This window comes from Nerophis lumbriciformis, linkage group LG28, assembly GCF_033978685.3.
Source record: "Nerophis lumbriciformis linkage group LG28, RoL_Nlum_v2.1, whole genome shotgun sequence".
In the NCBI taxonomy this organism is placed as follows: Eukaryota; Metazoa; Chordata; class Actinopteri; order Syngnathiformes; family Syngnathidae; genus Nerophis; species Nerophis lumbriciformis.
Window position 1 is genome coordinate 30957795 of NC_084575.2, and position 18553 is coordinate 30976347.

General features: G+C 37.1%; 1 protein-coding gene across 2 annotated transcripts in view; it reads right to left on the minus strand.

The window, feature by feature from the left end:
* Window positions 1-1090: 1090 nt before the first annotated feature.
* Window positions 1091-18553, minus strand: part of gata2a (GATA binding protein 2a) — a 37299-nt gene continuing 19836 nt past the window's right edge. For both annotated transcript variants that reach the window (XM_061924056.1, XM_061924055.1), the window contains exons 5-6: window positions 11504-11629; window positions 1091-2093 (exon numbers count right to left, since the gene is read on the minus strand). In XM_061924056.1, coding sequence (XP_061780040.1) covers window positions 1794-2093; window positions 11504-11629 — 426 coding nt within the window. In that variant the 3' untranslated portion in view covers window positions 1091-1793. The remainder of the gene's footprint in view (window positions 2094-11503; window positions 11630-18553) is intronic.

Genomic DNA, 18553 nt, shown 5'->3' on the forward strand with positions numbered 1-18553 from the left:
AGTCAGATAGGTCAGTCAAACTTTAATAATATATTAAAAACCAGCGTGATGTGGGCGCGCATGGAGTCGTATATCAACATGGACGGAGCTGCGTGAAAAAAGCCACCCGGCCTCTTCGCGTAAACTTAAACTTACCTTAACCACTCGCTCATCTTTTCTTCATCCAGCCATCCCTTCGAGTTAGCTTTTATGATGACGCCGGCTGGAAAGGTCTCTTTTGGCAAGGTCTTCCTTTTGAATATCACCATGGGTGGAAGTTTCTGGCCATTAGCATGGCAAGCTAGAACCACAGTGAAGGATGACTTCTCATTCCCTGTGGTGCGAATATTCACCGTACGTGCTCCCGTTGTATCCACAGTGCGGTTCACAGGAATATCAAAAGTCAGTGGAACCTCGTCCATGTTGATAATGTTCTCTGGCCGGATCTTTTTTTCAGCTATCTTGTTTTTACAATATGCACGGAAAGTAGCCAGCTTTTCTTGAAAGTCTTTAGGCAGTTGCTGTGAAATAGTAGTCCGTGAGATTGCGTCTTTTCATGAACCGGAAACCTGTCGCCATTTTGTGGTCTTTACAGATGTAAACACACAAAGGAAATGAAACGTAATATCCGCGCCCTTCTTCTTCTTCTACGCGGGCGGGTGGTTGCTTACAGTAGAAGAAGAAGCGCTTCCTGTTCTATGGGGGCGGGTGCTTACCTTGGCGGTTGCTTGCGTAGAAGAAGAAGCACTTCCTCTTCTACGGGGAAAAAAGATGGCTGCTGTTTACCGTAGTTGCGAGACCGAAACTTTATGAAAATGAATCTTAATATTAATCCATATATAAAGCGCACCGGGTTATAAGCCGCACTGTTAGCTTTTGAGTAAATTTGTGGTTTTTAGGTGCGGCTAATAGTGCGGAAAATACGGTACCCGAAGATTTTTTGTTCAAATAAAGCCAATAATGCCATTTTTTGTGGTCCCCTTTATTTAGAAAAGTACCGAAAAGTGTCAAAATAATTTTGGTACCCGGAGAAGACTCAAGCACCCAGCAGAGATGCCCAAATAGAGTTTCTGACTGATGTCAAACACCCAATTGAAGAAGCAGTGACATATTGCATTTAAGTAATAAACTTTATTTTCTTCACTTTTGTGAGATGGAAAAATGATAAAAACGTACAGCTCGGGGGACTTTTCATCTATAAAGTCCTTGTTTTCCTTTTGCGTCGTAACAATAAAAACCAAAAAAAAAATCAGAACAATCTCCATATGTCTTTGACCGAAAGCTTAAAGAGTGAAAATAAATTATCGTAGCAATAATTATAACATCAAATATAACAACCATAATAGCAATTAAGTATTTATAAACACTCTATTTACTGTCATTTTTTTTTTCCCCCCCTTCCGTAAAAGGCCGTCTTTAAAAACAGGTGTTGGTGCACAATCCAGCATGTGAGGAGAGGACGGGTTCATGGGTACTGCGACCTGGGTCTTACTGCCTTGTGTCAGCTGGTACAGTCGTTCTGGCTGAGGGAGGGGGTAAAGGTGGACTGGGTTCGCATTTCTCAGAAACTAAGGAGAACGAGGTGAGCCCCTAGGGTTCCTGCTACGGGGTTGAGGTGAGGCGGGTACCAAAAGTGACTTGGGAAGAACGAGCAAAAAGAATGACACGCATCGCCGATCTCTCGCAGTTATCAAGTCCAACTGAGTCCGACCACTGTACAAGTCTGCTCAGCTTCCGCCTTATTATGGAGGGGTTTGGGGTGTGGGGGATTTAATGGTAATGGCAACACGGTGGGTCAGACAGGAAAGAGGAGTTCAGTGAGGCTCTGCCCAAACCGGCGAGCGGTTAGTGTGGTGGGGGTGGCCGAATGAAGGGTGAATGGGCGTGGGAGTCGGCAGCATGTGTCCCGAGTGGCTGAAGGGGGGTAAGTGACCCATGTGGGTCATGTGGCTGGTGAGGCCGCTGGCAGCGCCAAAGGGAGAGGCCTTGTCCTGCATGCACTTGGACAGCTCTTCGAAGCCGTCCCCCGATCTCTTGTTCCTCTTGGACTTGCTAGACATCTTGCGGTTGCGGGTCTGGATGCCTTCTTTCTTCATGGTCAGCGGTCTGTTGACCTATGGGGGTGGGGGAGAGGGGGGGGGCAGCACATTAGCTCGACGTGTCCCAAACAAAAGCTGCACTGACATCATGAATACTGCAGTATTACTCAGTTTTTTGCCATTAACTTTGTTGAGACTTACAAATCATACTTGCCAACCTTGAGACCTCCAATTTCGGGGGGGTGGGTGCGGGGGCGTGGTTAAGAGGGGAGGAGTATATTTACAGCTAGAATTCACCAAGTCAAGTATTTCATATATATATTTTTGCGTTTTGGACCAGTTGTTCCTCCCAGGGAATTCAAGTCACAATTCGCTCCCAAGTTCTTTCCGACACTTAAAGCTGAGTTGAAAAACCACCAGAGACAGAATAGGTATTTTGTTGTATATTCTCAAAGCTTTGCCAATATACATTGATTGAGACCAGTCTAACCATAGAACATTCTATTGCGCCTCCCAAAATGGTCTGTCTTCCCGATCCCACCACCCTCTCTCTCGTCCCATCTCTGTAGACAAAACAAATGCTAGCCATAATACATTCCAAAGAACTCAAGGTTTACACACACAGTATACTTGCTGACAGAGCATCAAGAGAAGAAATGGAAACACGAGCTGTTTTCAAATATGACAAAGAAATGGAAGAAGTACAACTTAAATTCGGATATATGTAAATATCTGCCTCCGACAATATATATATATATATATATATATATATATATCCCCGCGACCCCGAAGGGAATAAACGGTAGTAAATGGATGGATGGATGGATATATATATATATATATATATATATATATATATATATATATATATATATATATATATATATATATATATATATATATAAAAGAAATACTTGAATTTCAGTGTTCATTTATTTACACATATACACACACATAACACTCATCTACTCATTGTTGAGTTAAGGGTGGAATTGTCCATCCTTGTTCTATTCTCTATCACTATTTTTCTAACCATGCTGAACACCCTCTCTGATGATGCATTGCTGTGTGGCACGCACAAAAGTGCTTTCATCAAATGCACTAGATGGCAGTATTGTCCTGTTTAAGAGTGTCACAACATTGGTGGGAAAGCGGACTCAGGTCCGCATGGAGCTGGAGGGGGCGTGGCCTCCAGCTCCGCCTGATTTTCGGGAGATTTTCGGGAGAAAATTTGTCCCGGGGAGGTTTTCGGGAGAGGCGCTGAATTTCGGGAGTCTCCCGGAAAATCCGGGAGGGTTGGCAAGTATGTTACAAATTCATACTTGCCAACCCTCCCGAATTTTCCGGGAGACTCACGAATTTCAGTGCCTCTACCGAAAATTAAGAGAAATTATTTTTAGGAGCACTAATACAAAACCTCACAATAATGTCCGATTGAATGCTAAAAATGTTATGACAGATCGCCTCAAAAAACGGAATGGAATTGTACGTTTTTTTTTACTGAATGAGACACCCAGAATGTACGTGAAAATAAAGAATGTAGGATTTACAATTGTCATGATCCGTGGTCATGTTTTTGTTATGTTCTGTTAGTTTTGGACAATAGTTCCTGTTTTTTGTGCACCCTTGTTTGTTTTGGTGGCCATGGTTCAGGGGTCGGCAACCTTTACCAGTCAAAGGGCCATTTTGACCAGTTTCACAAATCAAAGAAATCAATGGGAGCCACAAAAATCTTTTGAAATTTAAAATGAAATGACACTGCATACAAAGTTTTTTTTTTTGCTTTGTGTTATGTATAAATCAAGGGTCTCGAGTTTTGTATGAATGGCGCTTGACAGCGTCATGCTTGTCAACCTCCCGATTTTTCCAGCATACTACGAAAATCAGGGCAACTATTCTCTCGAACGTGCCGTGATGGCACAGCATTTAGCGCCCACTATATCCAGCGTGCCGGCCCACTAACGGTGGCGGTATAAACTTTAACACTCTTACTAATAATGCACCACACTGTGAACCCACATCAAACAAGAAAGACAAACACATTTCGGGAGAACATCTGCACCGTAACACAACATAAACACAACAGGACAAATACCCAGAATCCCATGCAGCCCTGACTCTTCCGGGCTACATTATACACCCCTGCTACCAAACCCCACCCACCTCAACCGACGCACGGAGGGGGTGGGGGGGTGGTGGGGAGCAGGGTTGGGGTGGGGGCGGGTTTTGGTGGGAGCAGGGGTGTACAATGTAGCCCGGAAGAGTCAGTGCTGCATGGGATTCTGGGTATTTGTTCTGTTGTGTTTATGTTGTGTTAAGGTGCAGATGTTCTCCCGAAATGTGTTCTTCATTCTTGTTTGGTTTTGGTTTGAATTTCATGCCATAGTTTCGTGAGGTTTCATGTTTATAGTTTCATGTTCCCTGCCCTACGTTTTTTTGCCTTAGCTTCCGCTTGCGATTGGCACGCTTGCCTTTGTTTTGTAAGTTGGATGATTTTGGATAATTAAATCACGTTTTTATACCTGCACGCCTTGTCCAGAGTAGTCCGTTTGCATCCCGGGGGAACAAACGGGCAGCCCCGCCGTGACAACAATATTAACTACGAACGATAAAACACTGAATATTGACAACATGTGAACGTCACACCCACTCTTCATCGACAAATTTTACAATCAAGCGAAACGCAACAAAAATGCAACAAACACAGCGAAATATGAACGTGAAAGGTTAAAAAAAATCAGATACATCTAATATATCACCAAGCTTTAGAACTTTGCTATAAAAATCTCCTGACACCCGCATCTCTGGAAACACTCTGTGGAAACGCTCCCCACCCACACTGCTTGGTGCCTCGTCTGAGCTGCTGTGACTTAGATGACCATTGTAACTAATTAGATTACCATAGTAACTAATTAGATTACCATTGTAACTAATCAGATTACCATAGTAAGTCATTAAATCACCATAGTAACTAGACCATTCTGCAAAAGTGCAGATTCCAACCATTGAAATTGGGCCTTAATGTTTCCAAGTTTGATTTAATGCATCATTAAATATTAATTTTTTTTTACTGAATGAGACACCCAGAATGTACATGAAAATAATGTGTGATTTACAATATTAACTACGAACGATAAAACACTGAATATTGACAACATATGAACGTCACACCCACTCTTCATCGACAAATTTTACAATCAAGCGAAACGCAACAAAAATGCAACAAACACAGCTAAATATGAACGTGAAAGGTTAAAAAAAAATCTGATACATCTAATATATCACTAAGCTTTAGAACTTTGCTATAAAAATCTCCTTCCGCGTCTGTCCCTGACACCCGCATCTCTAGGAAACACTCTGTGGAAACGCTCCCCACCCACACTGCTTGGTGCCTCGTCTGAGCTGCTGTGACTTAGATCAGAGTTCCCCAATCTTTTTTCTAGGGTTTAATAAATGCATTATTTTCACCCTCGTCTTTGTACTTGTGGCAGATAAAAACAGCAAAAAAAAAAATCGGCATGAAAAATTAGTCTTTGGCTACAATCGGGCGCATTAACATTTTATATGTCCATTAATGTGCATTGTCCAATGTACTATAACAAAAGAGTTCTATTAACAAGCTTATTGGTGTGTTTAATGGGACAGGCAAAAGTTAAGTCAGAGAAAATGCGGTAGTTTATAAATTAATTAATGTTTCTGTGCGGCCCGGTAGCAAATGCGTCACGGACTGGTACCGGTCCCTGGACTGGCTGTTGGGGACCACTGACTTCGATTACCATAGTAACTAATTAGATTACCATAGTAACTACCGTATTTTTCGGAGTATAAGTCGCTCCGGAGTATAAGTCGCACCGGCCGAAAATGCATAATAAAGAAGGAAAAAAACATATATAAGTCGCACTGGAGTATAAGTCGCATGTTTTGGGGAAATGTATTTGATAAAAGTCAACAGCAAGAATAGACATTTGAAAGGCAATTTAAAATAAATAAAGAATAGTGAACAACAGGCTGAATAAGTAAAAAAAAAAAATGTAATATAATATAAAAGCACTTTACATTGAGTAAACAATCTCAAAGTGCTACAGTGTATTAAAAAAAAAAAAAAAAGATAATAAAAATAAAAACTAAAACAGCCAAATACCGTATTTTTCGGAGTATAAGTCGCACCGGAGTATAAGTCGCACCGGCCGAAAATGCATAATAAAGAAGGAAAAAAACATATATAAGTAGCACTTTTTGGGGAAATTTATTTGATAAAACTCAACACTAAGAATAGACATTTGAAAGGCAATTTAAAATAAATAAAGAATAGTGAACAACAGGCTGAATAAGTAAAAAAAAAAAAAATTTAATATAATATAAAAGCACTTTACATTGAGTAAACAATCTCAAAGTGCTACAGTGTATTAAAAAAAATAAAAAGATAATAAAAATAAAAACTAAAACAGCCAAATACCGTATTTTTCGGAGTATAAGTCGCACCGGAGTATAAGTCGCACCGGCCGAAAATGCATAATAAAGAAGGAAAAAAACATATATAAGTCGCATTTTTGGGGGAAATTTATTTGATAAAACCCAACACTAAGAATAGACATTTGAAAGGCAATTTAAAATAAATAAAGAATAGTGAACAACAGGCTGAATAAGTAAAAAAAAAAAAATGTAATATAATATAAAAGCACTTTACATTGAGTAAACAATCTCAAAGTGCTACAGTGTATTAAAAAAAAAAAAAAAGATAATAAAAATAAAAACTAAAAGAGCCAAATACCGTATTTTTCGGAGTATAAGTCGCACCGGAGTATAAGTCGCACCGGCCGAAAATGCATAATAAAGAAGGAAAAAAACATATATAAGTAGCACTTTTTGGGGAAATTTATTTGATAAAACCCAACACCAAGAATAGGCATTTGAAAGGCAATTTAAAATAAATAAAGAATAGTGAACAACAGGCTGAATAAGTAAAAAAAAAAAAAATTTTATATAATATAAAAGCACTTTACATTGAGTAAACAATCTCAAAGTGCTACAGTGTATTAAAAAAAAAAAAAAAAGATAATAAAAATAAAAACTAAAAGAGCCAAATACCGTATTTTTCGGAGTATAAGTCGCACCGGAGTATAAGTCGCACCGGCCGAAAATGCATAATAAAGAAGGAAAAAAACATATATAAGTAGCACTTTTTGGGGAAATTTATTTGATAAAACCCAACACCAAGAATAGGCATTTGAAAGGCAATTTAAAATAAATAAAGAATAGTGAACAACAGGCTGAATAAGTAAAAAAAAAAAAAATGTAATATAATATAAAAGCACTTTACATTGAGTAAACAATCTCAAAGTGCTACAGTGTATTAAAAAAAATAAAAAGATAATAAAAATAAAAACTAAAAGAGCCAAATACCCTATTTTTCGGAGTATAAGTCGCACCGGAGTATAAGTCGCTCCGGCCGAAAATGCATAATGAAGAAGGAAAAAAACATATATAAGTAGCACTTTTTGGGGAAATTTATTTGATAAAACCCAACACTAAGAATAGACATTTTAAAGGCAATTTAAAATAAATAAAGAATAGTGAACAACAGGCTGAATAAGTAAAAAAAAAAAAAAAATGTAATATAATATAAAAGCACTTTACATTGAGTAAACAATCTCAAAGTGCTACAGTGTATTAAAAAAAATAAAAAGATAATAAAAATAAAAACTAAAACAGCCAAATACCCTATTTTTCGGAGTATAAGTCGCACCGGAGTATAAGTCGCTCCGGCCGAAAATGCATAATAAAGAAGGAAAAAAACATATATAAGTCGCATTTTTGGGGGAAATTTATTTGATAAAACCCAACACTAAGAATAGGCATTTGAAAGGCAATTTAAAATAAATAAAGAATAGTGAACAACAGGCTGAATAAGTGTACGTTATATGAGGCATAAATATGTTAACGTAACATATTATGGTAAGAGTCATTCAAATAACTATAACATATAGAACATGCTATACGTTTACCAAACAATCTGTCACTCCTAATCACTAAATCCCATGAAATCTTATACGTCTAGTCCAGGGGTCGGCAACCCGCGGCTCTAAAGCCGCATGCGGCTCTTTAGCGCCGCCCTAGTGGCTCTCTGGAGCTTTTTCCCCACTATGGACTGGACTCTTACTATTATGTTGGATCCACTATGGACTGGACTCTCACAATATTATGTCAGACCCACTCGACATCCATTGCTTTCGGTCTCCCCTAGAGGGGGGGGGGGGGTTACCCACATATGCGGTCCTCTCCAAGGTTTCTCATAGTCATTCACATCGACGTCCCACTGGGGTGAGTTTTTCCTTGCCCTTATGTGGGCTTTGTACCGAGGATGTCGTTGTGGCTTGTGCAGCCCTTTGAGACACTTGTGATTTAGGGCTATATAAATAAACATTGATTGATTGATTGATTGGTTTTCAAAAAATGTATGAAAAATGGAAAAAGATGAGGGGGAAAAAAACTATTTTTGTTTTAATATGGTTTCTGTAGGAGGACAAACATGACACAAACCTCCCTAATTGTTACAAAGCACACTGTTTATATTAAACATGCTTCACTGATTCGAGTATTTGGCGAGCGCCGTTTTGTCCTACTAATTTTGGCGGTCCTTGAACTCACCTTAGTTTGTTTACATGTATATCTTTCTGCGACTTTCTAGGACGTGTTTTATGCCACTTCTTTTTCTGTCTCATGTTGTCCACCAAACTTTTAATGTTGTGCGTGAATCCACAAAGGTGAGTTTTGTTGATGTTATTGACTTGTGTGGAGTGCTAATCAGATATATTTGGTCACTGCATGACTGCAAGCTAATCGATGCTAACATGCTATTTAGGCTAGCTATATGTACATATTGTATCATTATGCCTCATTTGTAGCTATATTTGAGCTCATTTAGTTTCCTTTAAGTCATATTAATTCAATTTATATCTCATGACACACTATCTGTATGTAATATGGCTTTTAATTTTTTGCGGCTCCAGGCAGATTTGTTTTTGTATTTTTGGTCCAATATGGCTCTTTCAACATTTTGGGTTGCCGACCCCTGGTCTAGTCTCTTACGTGAATGAGATAAATAATCCATCCATCCATCTTCTTCCGCTTATCCGAGGTCGGGTCGCAGGGGCAGCAGCCTAAGCAGGGAAGCCCAGACTTCCCTCTCCCCAGCCACTTCGTCCAGCTCTTCCTGTGGGACCCCGAGGCGTTCCCAGGCCAGCCGGGAGACATAGTCTTCCCAACGTGTCCTGGGTCTTCCCCGCGGCCTCCTACCGGTCGGACGTGCCCTAAACACCTCCCTAGGGAGGCGTTCGGGTGGCATCCTGACCAGATGCCCGAACCACCTCATCTGGCTCCTCTCGATGTGGAGGAGCAGCGGCTTTACTTTGAGCTCCTCCCGGATGGCAGAGCTTCTCACCCTATCTCTAAGGGAGAGCCCCGCCACCCGGCGGAGGAAACTCATTTCGGCCGCTTGTACCCGTGATCTTGTCCTTTCGGTCATAACCCAAAGCTCATGACCATAGGTGAGGATGGGAACGTAGATCGACCGGTAAATTCAGAGCTTTGCCTTCCGGCTCAGCTCCTTCTTCACCACAACGGATCGATACAGCGTCCGCATTACTGAAGACGCCGCACCGATCCGCCTGTCGATCTCACGATCCACTCTTCCCCCACTCGTGAACAAGACTCCGAGGTACTTGAACTCCTCCACTTGGGGCAAGATCTCCTCCCCAACCCGGAGATGGCACTCCACCCTTTTCCGGGCGAGAACCATGGACTCGGACTTGGAGGTGCTGATTCTCATCCCAGTCGCTTCACACTCAGCTGCGAACCGATCCAGTGAGAGCTGAAGATCCTGGCCAGATGAAGCCATCAGGACCACATCATCTGCAAAAAGCAGAGACCTAATCCTGCAGCCACCAAACCAGATCCCCTCAACGCCATGACTGCGCCTAGAAATTCTGTCCATAAAAGTTATGAACAGAATCGGTGACAAAGGGCAGCCTTGGCGGATTCCAACCCTCACTGGAAACGTGTCCGACTTACTACCGGCAATGCGGACCAAGCTCTGGCACTGATCATACAGGGAGCGGACTGCCACAATCAGACAGTCCGATACCCCGTACTCTCTGAGCACTCCACACAGGACTTCCCGAGGGACACGGTCGAATGCCTTCTCCAAGTCCACAAAACACATGTAGACTGGTTGGGCAAACTCCCATGCACCCTCAAGGACCCTGCCGAGAGTATAGAGCTGGTCCACAGTTCCACGACCAGGACGAAAACCACACTGTTCCTCCTGAATCCGAGGTTCGACTATCCGGCGTAGCCTCCTCTCCAGTACACCTGAATAGACCTTACCGGTAAGGCTGAGGAGTGTGATCCCACGATAGTTAGAACACACCCTCTGGTTCCCCTTCTTAAAGAGAGGAACCACCACCCCGGTCTGCCAATCCAGTGGTACCGCCCCCGATGTCCACGCGATGCTGCAGAGTCTTGTCAACCAAGACAGCCCCACAGCATCCAGAGCCTTAAGGAACTCCGGGCGGATCTCATCTACCCCCGGGGCCTTGCCACCGAGGAGATAAATAATATTATTTGATATTTTACGCTAATGTGTTAATAATTTCACACATAAGTCGCTCCTGCGTATAAGTCGCACCCCCGGCCAAACTATAAAAAAAACTGCGATTTATAGTCTGAAAAATACGGTAGTATATCATGTAAAAGCGCAGATTCCAACCATTGAAATACTTTGTATAGTTCAAGACTTACGGTCATTTGACAACATCACTGCACATCATAATGGCAGCTACACTTTCCATCTTAAAAATAAAATACAAATATTTTTGGAATGTCCGACCGGCCAGATTGAAAAGCTCAACAGGCAGCACGCGGACCCCCCGGACCTTAATTTGCCCAGGTCTGGTTTAACCGAATAATAAATATTTGTGGTGTCACTTTGCCAGGAATCCAAATGTCTAATTTACAGCCGAGTGCTATAAATATTGAGTAGCCGTTTTGCATAAACTATAGTTGCATTATAAGGTGAGTCAGGGGCGTGTTTGGCTTTTTGTCTAATTCAAAACCAAACAGTGGTCTCGGTCAATTTGAATACATGAGGATGAGGGCCTGGCTGGACCTGAAAGGACCAGCCTCCAGACAAATCCTCATCAGTGTAACCGACGCCGTTACACTGAATGACGGTCCCACCCCGCAGCCTCTCGGGGGAGTACCGCCCCCCATTGAAACAACCATGGATTAATAATAAACGGCCGGTGGGTTCCGCTCGACAGGGCGAGCTGGCTTTGCTCGGCACTCACAGTGTCTCCCGCTCTTAAATCGATACAAGCTGTCCGCCCACTTGACCAGTTAACGACCAGCCCCCGTCATCAGCTTCCATCCCCAAAACCATGCTCCGTGTGTGTGTGTGTGTGTGTGTGTTTTCTGGGGCTACTTACATTGTGCAGTTTGTAGTAAAGACCACAGGCATTACACACCGGGTCTCCATTCCCGTTACGCCTCCACAGGGTGGTGGTGGTGGTCTGGCAGTTTGCACAGCAGGTGCCTGCACGGCGTGCAGCGGACTGCAGGAAGCAAAGCAGTCACGTTAGAAATGTAAACGAGGTGATTTTTATTCAGATGATCACACTTTTGAATTTTGGATTAATCGCAAGTTATTTACTCACTCGCGTAGTTTAAACGAACCTAGAAAAAAATCGCCGCTCCCAGTCTGTGGAACGCTCTCCCTGACCACCTGAGGGCACCACAGACTGTGGATGCTTTTAGAAAAGGTTTAAAAACCCTTCTTTTTTAAAAAAAAAAATTTTTTTAGATATATGCATACTAGTTTTAGCTATTTGGCTGTTCTAGTTTTTAATTTTTTATTTTCTTTATTATCTTTTTATTTTTATTTTAAAGTTTAAAGTTGCAGTTTTTTTCATAGTTTGGCCGGGGGTGCGACTTATACTCAGGAGCGACTTATGTGTGAAATTATTAACACATTAGCGTAAAATATCAAATAATATTATTTATCTCATTCACGTAAGAGACTAGACGTATAAGATTTCATGGGATTTAGTGATTAGGAGTGAGAGAGTGTTTGGTAAACGTATAGCATGTTCTATATGTTATAGTTATTTGAATGACTCTTACCATAATATGTTACGTTAACATATTTATGCCTCATATAACGTACACTTATTCAGCCTGTTGTCCACTATTCTTTATTTATTTTAAATTGCCTTTCAAATGTCTATCCTTGCTGTTGGTTTTTATCAAATAAATTTCCCCAAAAAATGCGACTTATACTCCAGTGCGACTTATATATGTTTTTTTCCTTCTTTATTATGCATTTTCGGCCGGAGCGACTTATACTCTGAAAAATACGGTATTCACTTTTAAGAGGTGGCAACACTGGATATATTTGTAACCAAACAGGCAAAAAAAAAAAAAATTAAATACAAAAAAAAAATGTTTGTACATTTTTTTTGTAAATAAACAAAGTTTTTGGAATGTTTGTAACCAAAATACATTAACAGTTAAGACACTGAATGTATGCTTTGCTGTTTTTTAATTCATAGTACCGTATTTTTCGGACTATAAGTCGCAGTTTTTTTCATAGTTTGGCCCGGGGGTGCGACTTATACTCAGGAGCGACTTATGTGTGAAATTATTAACACATTAGCGTAAAATATCAAATATAATTATTTAGCTCATTCACGTAAGAGACTAGACGTATAAGATTTCATGGGATTTAGTGATTAGGAGTGAGAGATTGTTTGGTAAACGTATAGCATGTTCTATATGTTATAGTTATTTGAATGACTCTTACCATAATATGTTACGTTAACATATTTATGCCTCATATAACGTACACTTATTCAGCCTGTTGTCCACTATTCTTTATTTATTTTAAATTGCCTTTCAAATGTCTATTCTTGGTGTTGGCTTTTATCAAATACATTTCCCCAAAAAGTGCGACTTATATATGTTTTTTTCCTTCTTTATTATGCATTTTCGGCCGGAGCGACTTATACTCTGGTGCGACTTATACTCCGAAAAATACGGTATTTGGCTGTTTTATTTTTATTTTTATTATCTTTTTATTTTTTTAATACACTGTAGCACTTAAAGATTGTTTACTCAATGTAAAGTGCTTTTTACAAATAAAATCTATTATTATTATTATTATTATTATTATTATTATTATTATTATTATTATTATTACTCTATTAAACAGTAATGCAAATAAATAACTTGACAAAATACGGTATTCACTTTTAAGAGGTGGCAACACTGGATATATTTGTAACCAAACAGGCAAAAAAAAAAAATGTAAATACAAAAAAAAAATGTTTGTACATTTTTTTGTAAATAAACAAAGTTTTTGGAATGTTTGTAACCAAATTACATTAACAGTTAAGACACTGAATGTATGTTTTGCTGTTTTTTAATTCATATTACCGTATTTTTCGGACTATAAGTCGCAGTTTTTTTCATAGTTTGGCCCGGGGGTGCGACTTATACTCAGGAGCGACTTATGTGTGAAATTATTAACACATTAGCGTAAAATATCAAATAATATTATTTAGCTCATTCACGTAAGAGACTAGACGTATAAGATTTCATGGGATTTAGCGATTAGGAGTGACAGATTGTTTGGTAAACGTATAGCATGTTCTATATGTTATAGTTATTTGAATGACTCTTACCATAATATGTTACGTTAACATATTTATGCCTCATATAACGTACACTTATTCAGCCTGTTGTCCACTATTCTTTATTTATTTTAAATTGCCTTTCAAATGTCTATTCTTGGTGTTGGCTTTTATCAAATAAATTTCCCCCAAAAGTGCGACTTATATATGTTTTTTTTCCTTCTTTATTATGCATTTTCGGCCGGAGCGACTTATACTCTGAAAAATACGATATTCACTTTTAAGAGGTGGCAACACTGGATATATTTGTAACCAAACAGGCAAAAAAAAAAAATGTAAATACAAAAAAAAAATGTTTGTACATTTTTTTGTAAATAAACAAAGTTTTTGGAATGTTTATAACCAAAATACATTAACAGTTAAGACACTGAATGTATGTTTTGCTGTTTTTTAATTCATATTACCGTATTTTTCGGACTATAAGTCGCAGTTTTTTTCATAGTTTGGCCCGGGGGTGCGACTTATACTCAGGAGCGACTTATGTGTGAAATTATTAACACATTAGCGTAAAATATCAAATAATATTATTTATCTCATTCACGTCAGACACTAGACGTATAAGATTTTATGGGATTTAGTGATTAGGAGTGAGAGATTGTTTGGTAAACGTATAGCATGTTCTATATGTTATAGTTATTTGAATGACTCTTACCATAATATGTTACGTTAACATATTTATGCCTCATATAACGTACACTTATTCAGCCTGTTGTCCACTATTCTTTATTTATTTTAAATTGCCTTTCAAATGTCTATTCTTGGTGTTGGCTTTTATCAAATAAATTTCCCCCAAAAGTGCGACTTATATATGTTTTTTTCCTTCTTTATTATGCATTTTCGGCCGGAGCGACTTATACTCCGGTGCGACTTATACTCCGAAAAATACGGTATTTGGCTGTTTTATTTTTATTTTTATTATCTTTTTATTTTTTTAATACACTGTAGCACTTAAAGATTGTTTACTCAATGTAAAGTGCTTTTTACAAATAAAATCTATTATTATTATTATTATTATTATTATTATTATTATTATTATTATTATTACTCTATTAAACAGTAATGCAAATAAATAACTTGACAAAATACGGTATTCACTTTTAAGAGGTGGCAACACTGGATATATTTGTAACCAAACAATTTAAATACAAAAAAAAAATGTTTGTACATTTTTTTGTAAATAAACAAAGTTTTTGGAATGTTTGTAACCAAAATACTTTAACAGTTAAGACACTGAATGTATGTTTTGCTGTTTTTTAATTCATATTACCGTATTTTTCGGACTATAAGTCGCAGTTTTTTTCATAGTTTGGCCGGGCTCCAGTGCGACTTATATATGTTTTTTTCCTTTTTTTATTATGCATTTTCGGCAGGTGCGACTTATACTCTGGTGCGACTTATACTCCGAAAAATACGGTATTTGGCTGTTTTATTTTTATTATCTTTTTATTTTTTTAATACACTGTAGCACTTAAAGATTGTTTACTCAATGTAAAGTGCTTTTTACAAATAAAATCTATTATTATTATTATTATTATTATTATTATTACTCTATTAAACAGTAATGCAAATAAATAACTTGACAAAATACGGTATTCACTTTTAAGAGGTGGCAACACTGGATATATTTGTAACCAAACAATTTAAATACAAAAAAAAAAATGTTTGTACATTTTTTTGTAAATAAACAAAGTTTTTGGAATGTTTGTAACCAAATTACATTAACAGTTAAGACACTGAATGTATGTTTTGCTGTTTTTTAATTCATATTACCGTATTTTTCGGACTATAAGTCGCAGTTTTTTTCATAGTTTGGCCCGGGGGTGCGACTTATACTCAGGAGCGACTTATGTGTGAAATTATTAACACATTAGCGTAAAATATCAAATAATATTATTTAGCTCATTCACGTAAGAGACTAGACGTATAAGATTTCATGGGATTTAGCGATTAGGAGTGACAGATTGTTTGGTAAACGTATAGCATGTTCTATATGTTATAGTTATTTGAATGACTCTTACCATAATATGTTACGTTAACATATTTATGCCTCATATAACGTACACTTATTCAGCCTGTTGTCCACTATTCTTTATTTATTTTAAATTGCCTTTCAAATGTCTATTCTTGGTGTTGGCTTTTATCAAATAAATTTCCCCCAAAAGTGCGACTTATATATGTTTTTTTTCCTTCTTTATTATGCATTTTCGGCCGGAGCGACTTATACTCTGAAAAATACGATATTCACTTTTAAGAGGTGGCAACACTGGATATATTTGTAACCAAACAGGCAAAAAAAAAAAATGTAAATACAAAAAAAAAATGTTTGTACATTTTTTTGTAAATAAACAAAGTTTTTGGAATGTTTATAACCAAAATACATTAACAGTTAAGTCACTGAATGTATGTTTTGCTGTTTTTTAATTCATATTACCGTATTTTTCGGACTATAAGTTGCAGTTTTTTTCATAGTTTGGCCCGGGGGTGCGACTTATACTCAGGAGCGACTTATGTGTGAAATTATTAACACATTAGCGTAAAATATCAAATAATATTATTGAGCTCATTCACGTAAGAGACTAGACGTATAAGATTTCATGGGATTTAGTGATTAGGAGTGAGAGATTGATTGGTAAACGTATAGCATGTTCTATATGTTATAGTTATTTGAATGACTCTTACCATAATATGTTACGTTAACATATTTATGCCTCATATAACGTACACTTATTCAGCCTGTTGTCCACTATTCTTTATTTATTTTAAATTGCCTTTCAAATGTCTATTCTTGGTGTTGGGTTTTATCAAATAAATTTCCCCCAAAAGTGCGACTTATATATGTTTTTTTCCTTCTTTACTATGCATTTTCGGCCGGAGCGACTTATACTCTGGTGCGACTTATACTCCGAAAAATACGGTATTTGGCTGTTTTATTTTTATTTTTATTATCTTTTTATTTTTTTAATACACTGTAGCACTTAAAGATTGTTTACTCAATGTAAAGTGCTTTTTACAAATAAAATCTATTATTATTATTATTATTATTATTATTATTATTACTCTATTAAACAGTAATACAAATAAATAACTTGACAAAATACGGCATTCACTTTTAAGAGGTGGCAACACTGGATATATTTGTAACCAAACAATTTAAATACAAAAAAAAAATGTTTGTACATTTTTTTGTAAATAAACAAAGTTTTTGGAATGTTTGTAACCAAAATACATTAACAGTTAAGACGCTGAATTTATGTTTTGCTGTTTTTTAATTCATATTACCGTATTTTTCGGACTATAAGTCGCAGTTTTTTTCATAGTTTGGCCGGGCTCCAGTGCGACTTCTATATATGTTTTTTTCCTTTTTTATTATGCATTTTCGGCAGGTGCGACTTATACTCCGGTGCGACTTATACTCCGAAAAATGCGGTAATCTCATTTAAAAAACACTTTAAGACAAATGTCTTGGAAAAATATTTCACTCTTGAATCAACACAGTAGTTAATACTCTGATCGATGTTAATTAAAAACTAAATTTGGGATATAAATAATAATGGAAGTATAATTGTTTGTATATAGTATATAATTGGTGCAAAGGTTTAACTAACACGTGTACAAGGATATTTCACATGCCTTTACTGTGTGTATTATTGAAAAGTGTTTATGTTGTGTACAAGGTGTATTTATAATATGTTGTGCAAAGGAAATTTCATATTTTTAGGAAGCTCATCTTGTATTTGACATTGTTTATAGCAGGGGTGCTCACACTTTTTCTGCAGGCGAGCTACTTTTCAATTGATCAAGTCGTGAGGATCTACCTCATTCATATATATAATTTATATTTACTTATTTATGAAATATATGTTTTTGTTAATAAGTTAAAGGTGTTTAATGATAATGCAAGCATGTTTAACACATATAGTTAATATTGTTAATACATTAAAGGTGTTTAATGATAATACAAGAATGTTTAATACATATAGTTAATATTGTTAACAAGTTAAAGGTGTTTAATGAAAATACAAGTTTGTTTAATACATATAGTTAATATTGTTAACAAGTTAAAGGTGATTAATGATAATACAAGCATGTTTAACACATATAGTTAATATTGTTAAGTTAAAGGTGTTTAAAGATAATGCAAACATGTTTAACACATATAGTTAATATTGTTAATAAATTAAAGGTGTTTAATGATAATACAAGAATGTTTAACACATAGTTAATATTGTTAACAAGTTAAAGGTGTTTAAAGATAATACAAGCATGTTTAACACTTATCGTTAATATTGGTAATAAGTTAAAGGTGTTTAAAGATAATACAAGCATGTTTAACACATATAGTTAATATTGTTAACAAGTTAAAGGTGTTTAAAGATAATACAAGCATAATTTAACACATATAGTTAATATTGTTAATAAGTTAAAGGTGTTTAAAGATAATACAAGCATGTTTAACACATATAGATTCCTTTCTTTCATGAAGACAAGAATATAAGTTGGTGTATTATCTGATTGTGATGACTTGCATTGATTGGAATCAGACAGTGGTGATGATAACGTCCGCATTTTCGAATGGAGGAGAAAAAAAAGTCCTCCTTTCTGTCCAATACCACATGAAAGTGGTTGGTTTTTGGCATCTTATTTGTCCAGCTTCCGTACTCCTTTGTATACACTTTACAAGAAATACATTGTCGGCAAACTCCGTAGCTTGCTAGCTTGTGCACGCCAGCTTTCTGAGACTCTTATTTTGGTAGCGCAGGCAGGATGAAGCAGAGCTTTTATTGTGCA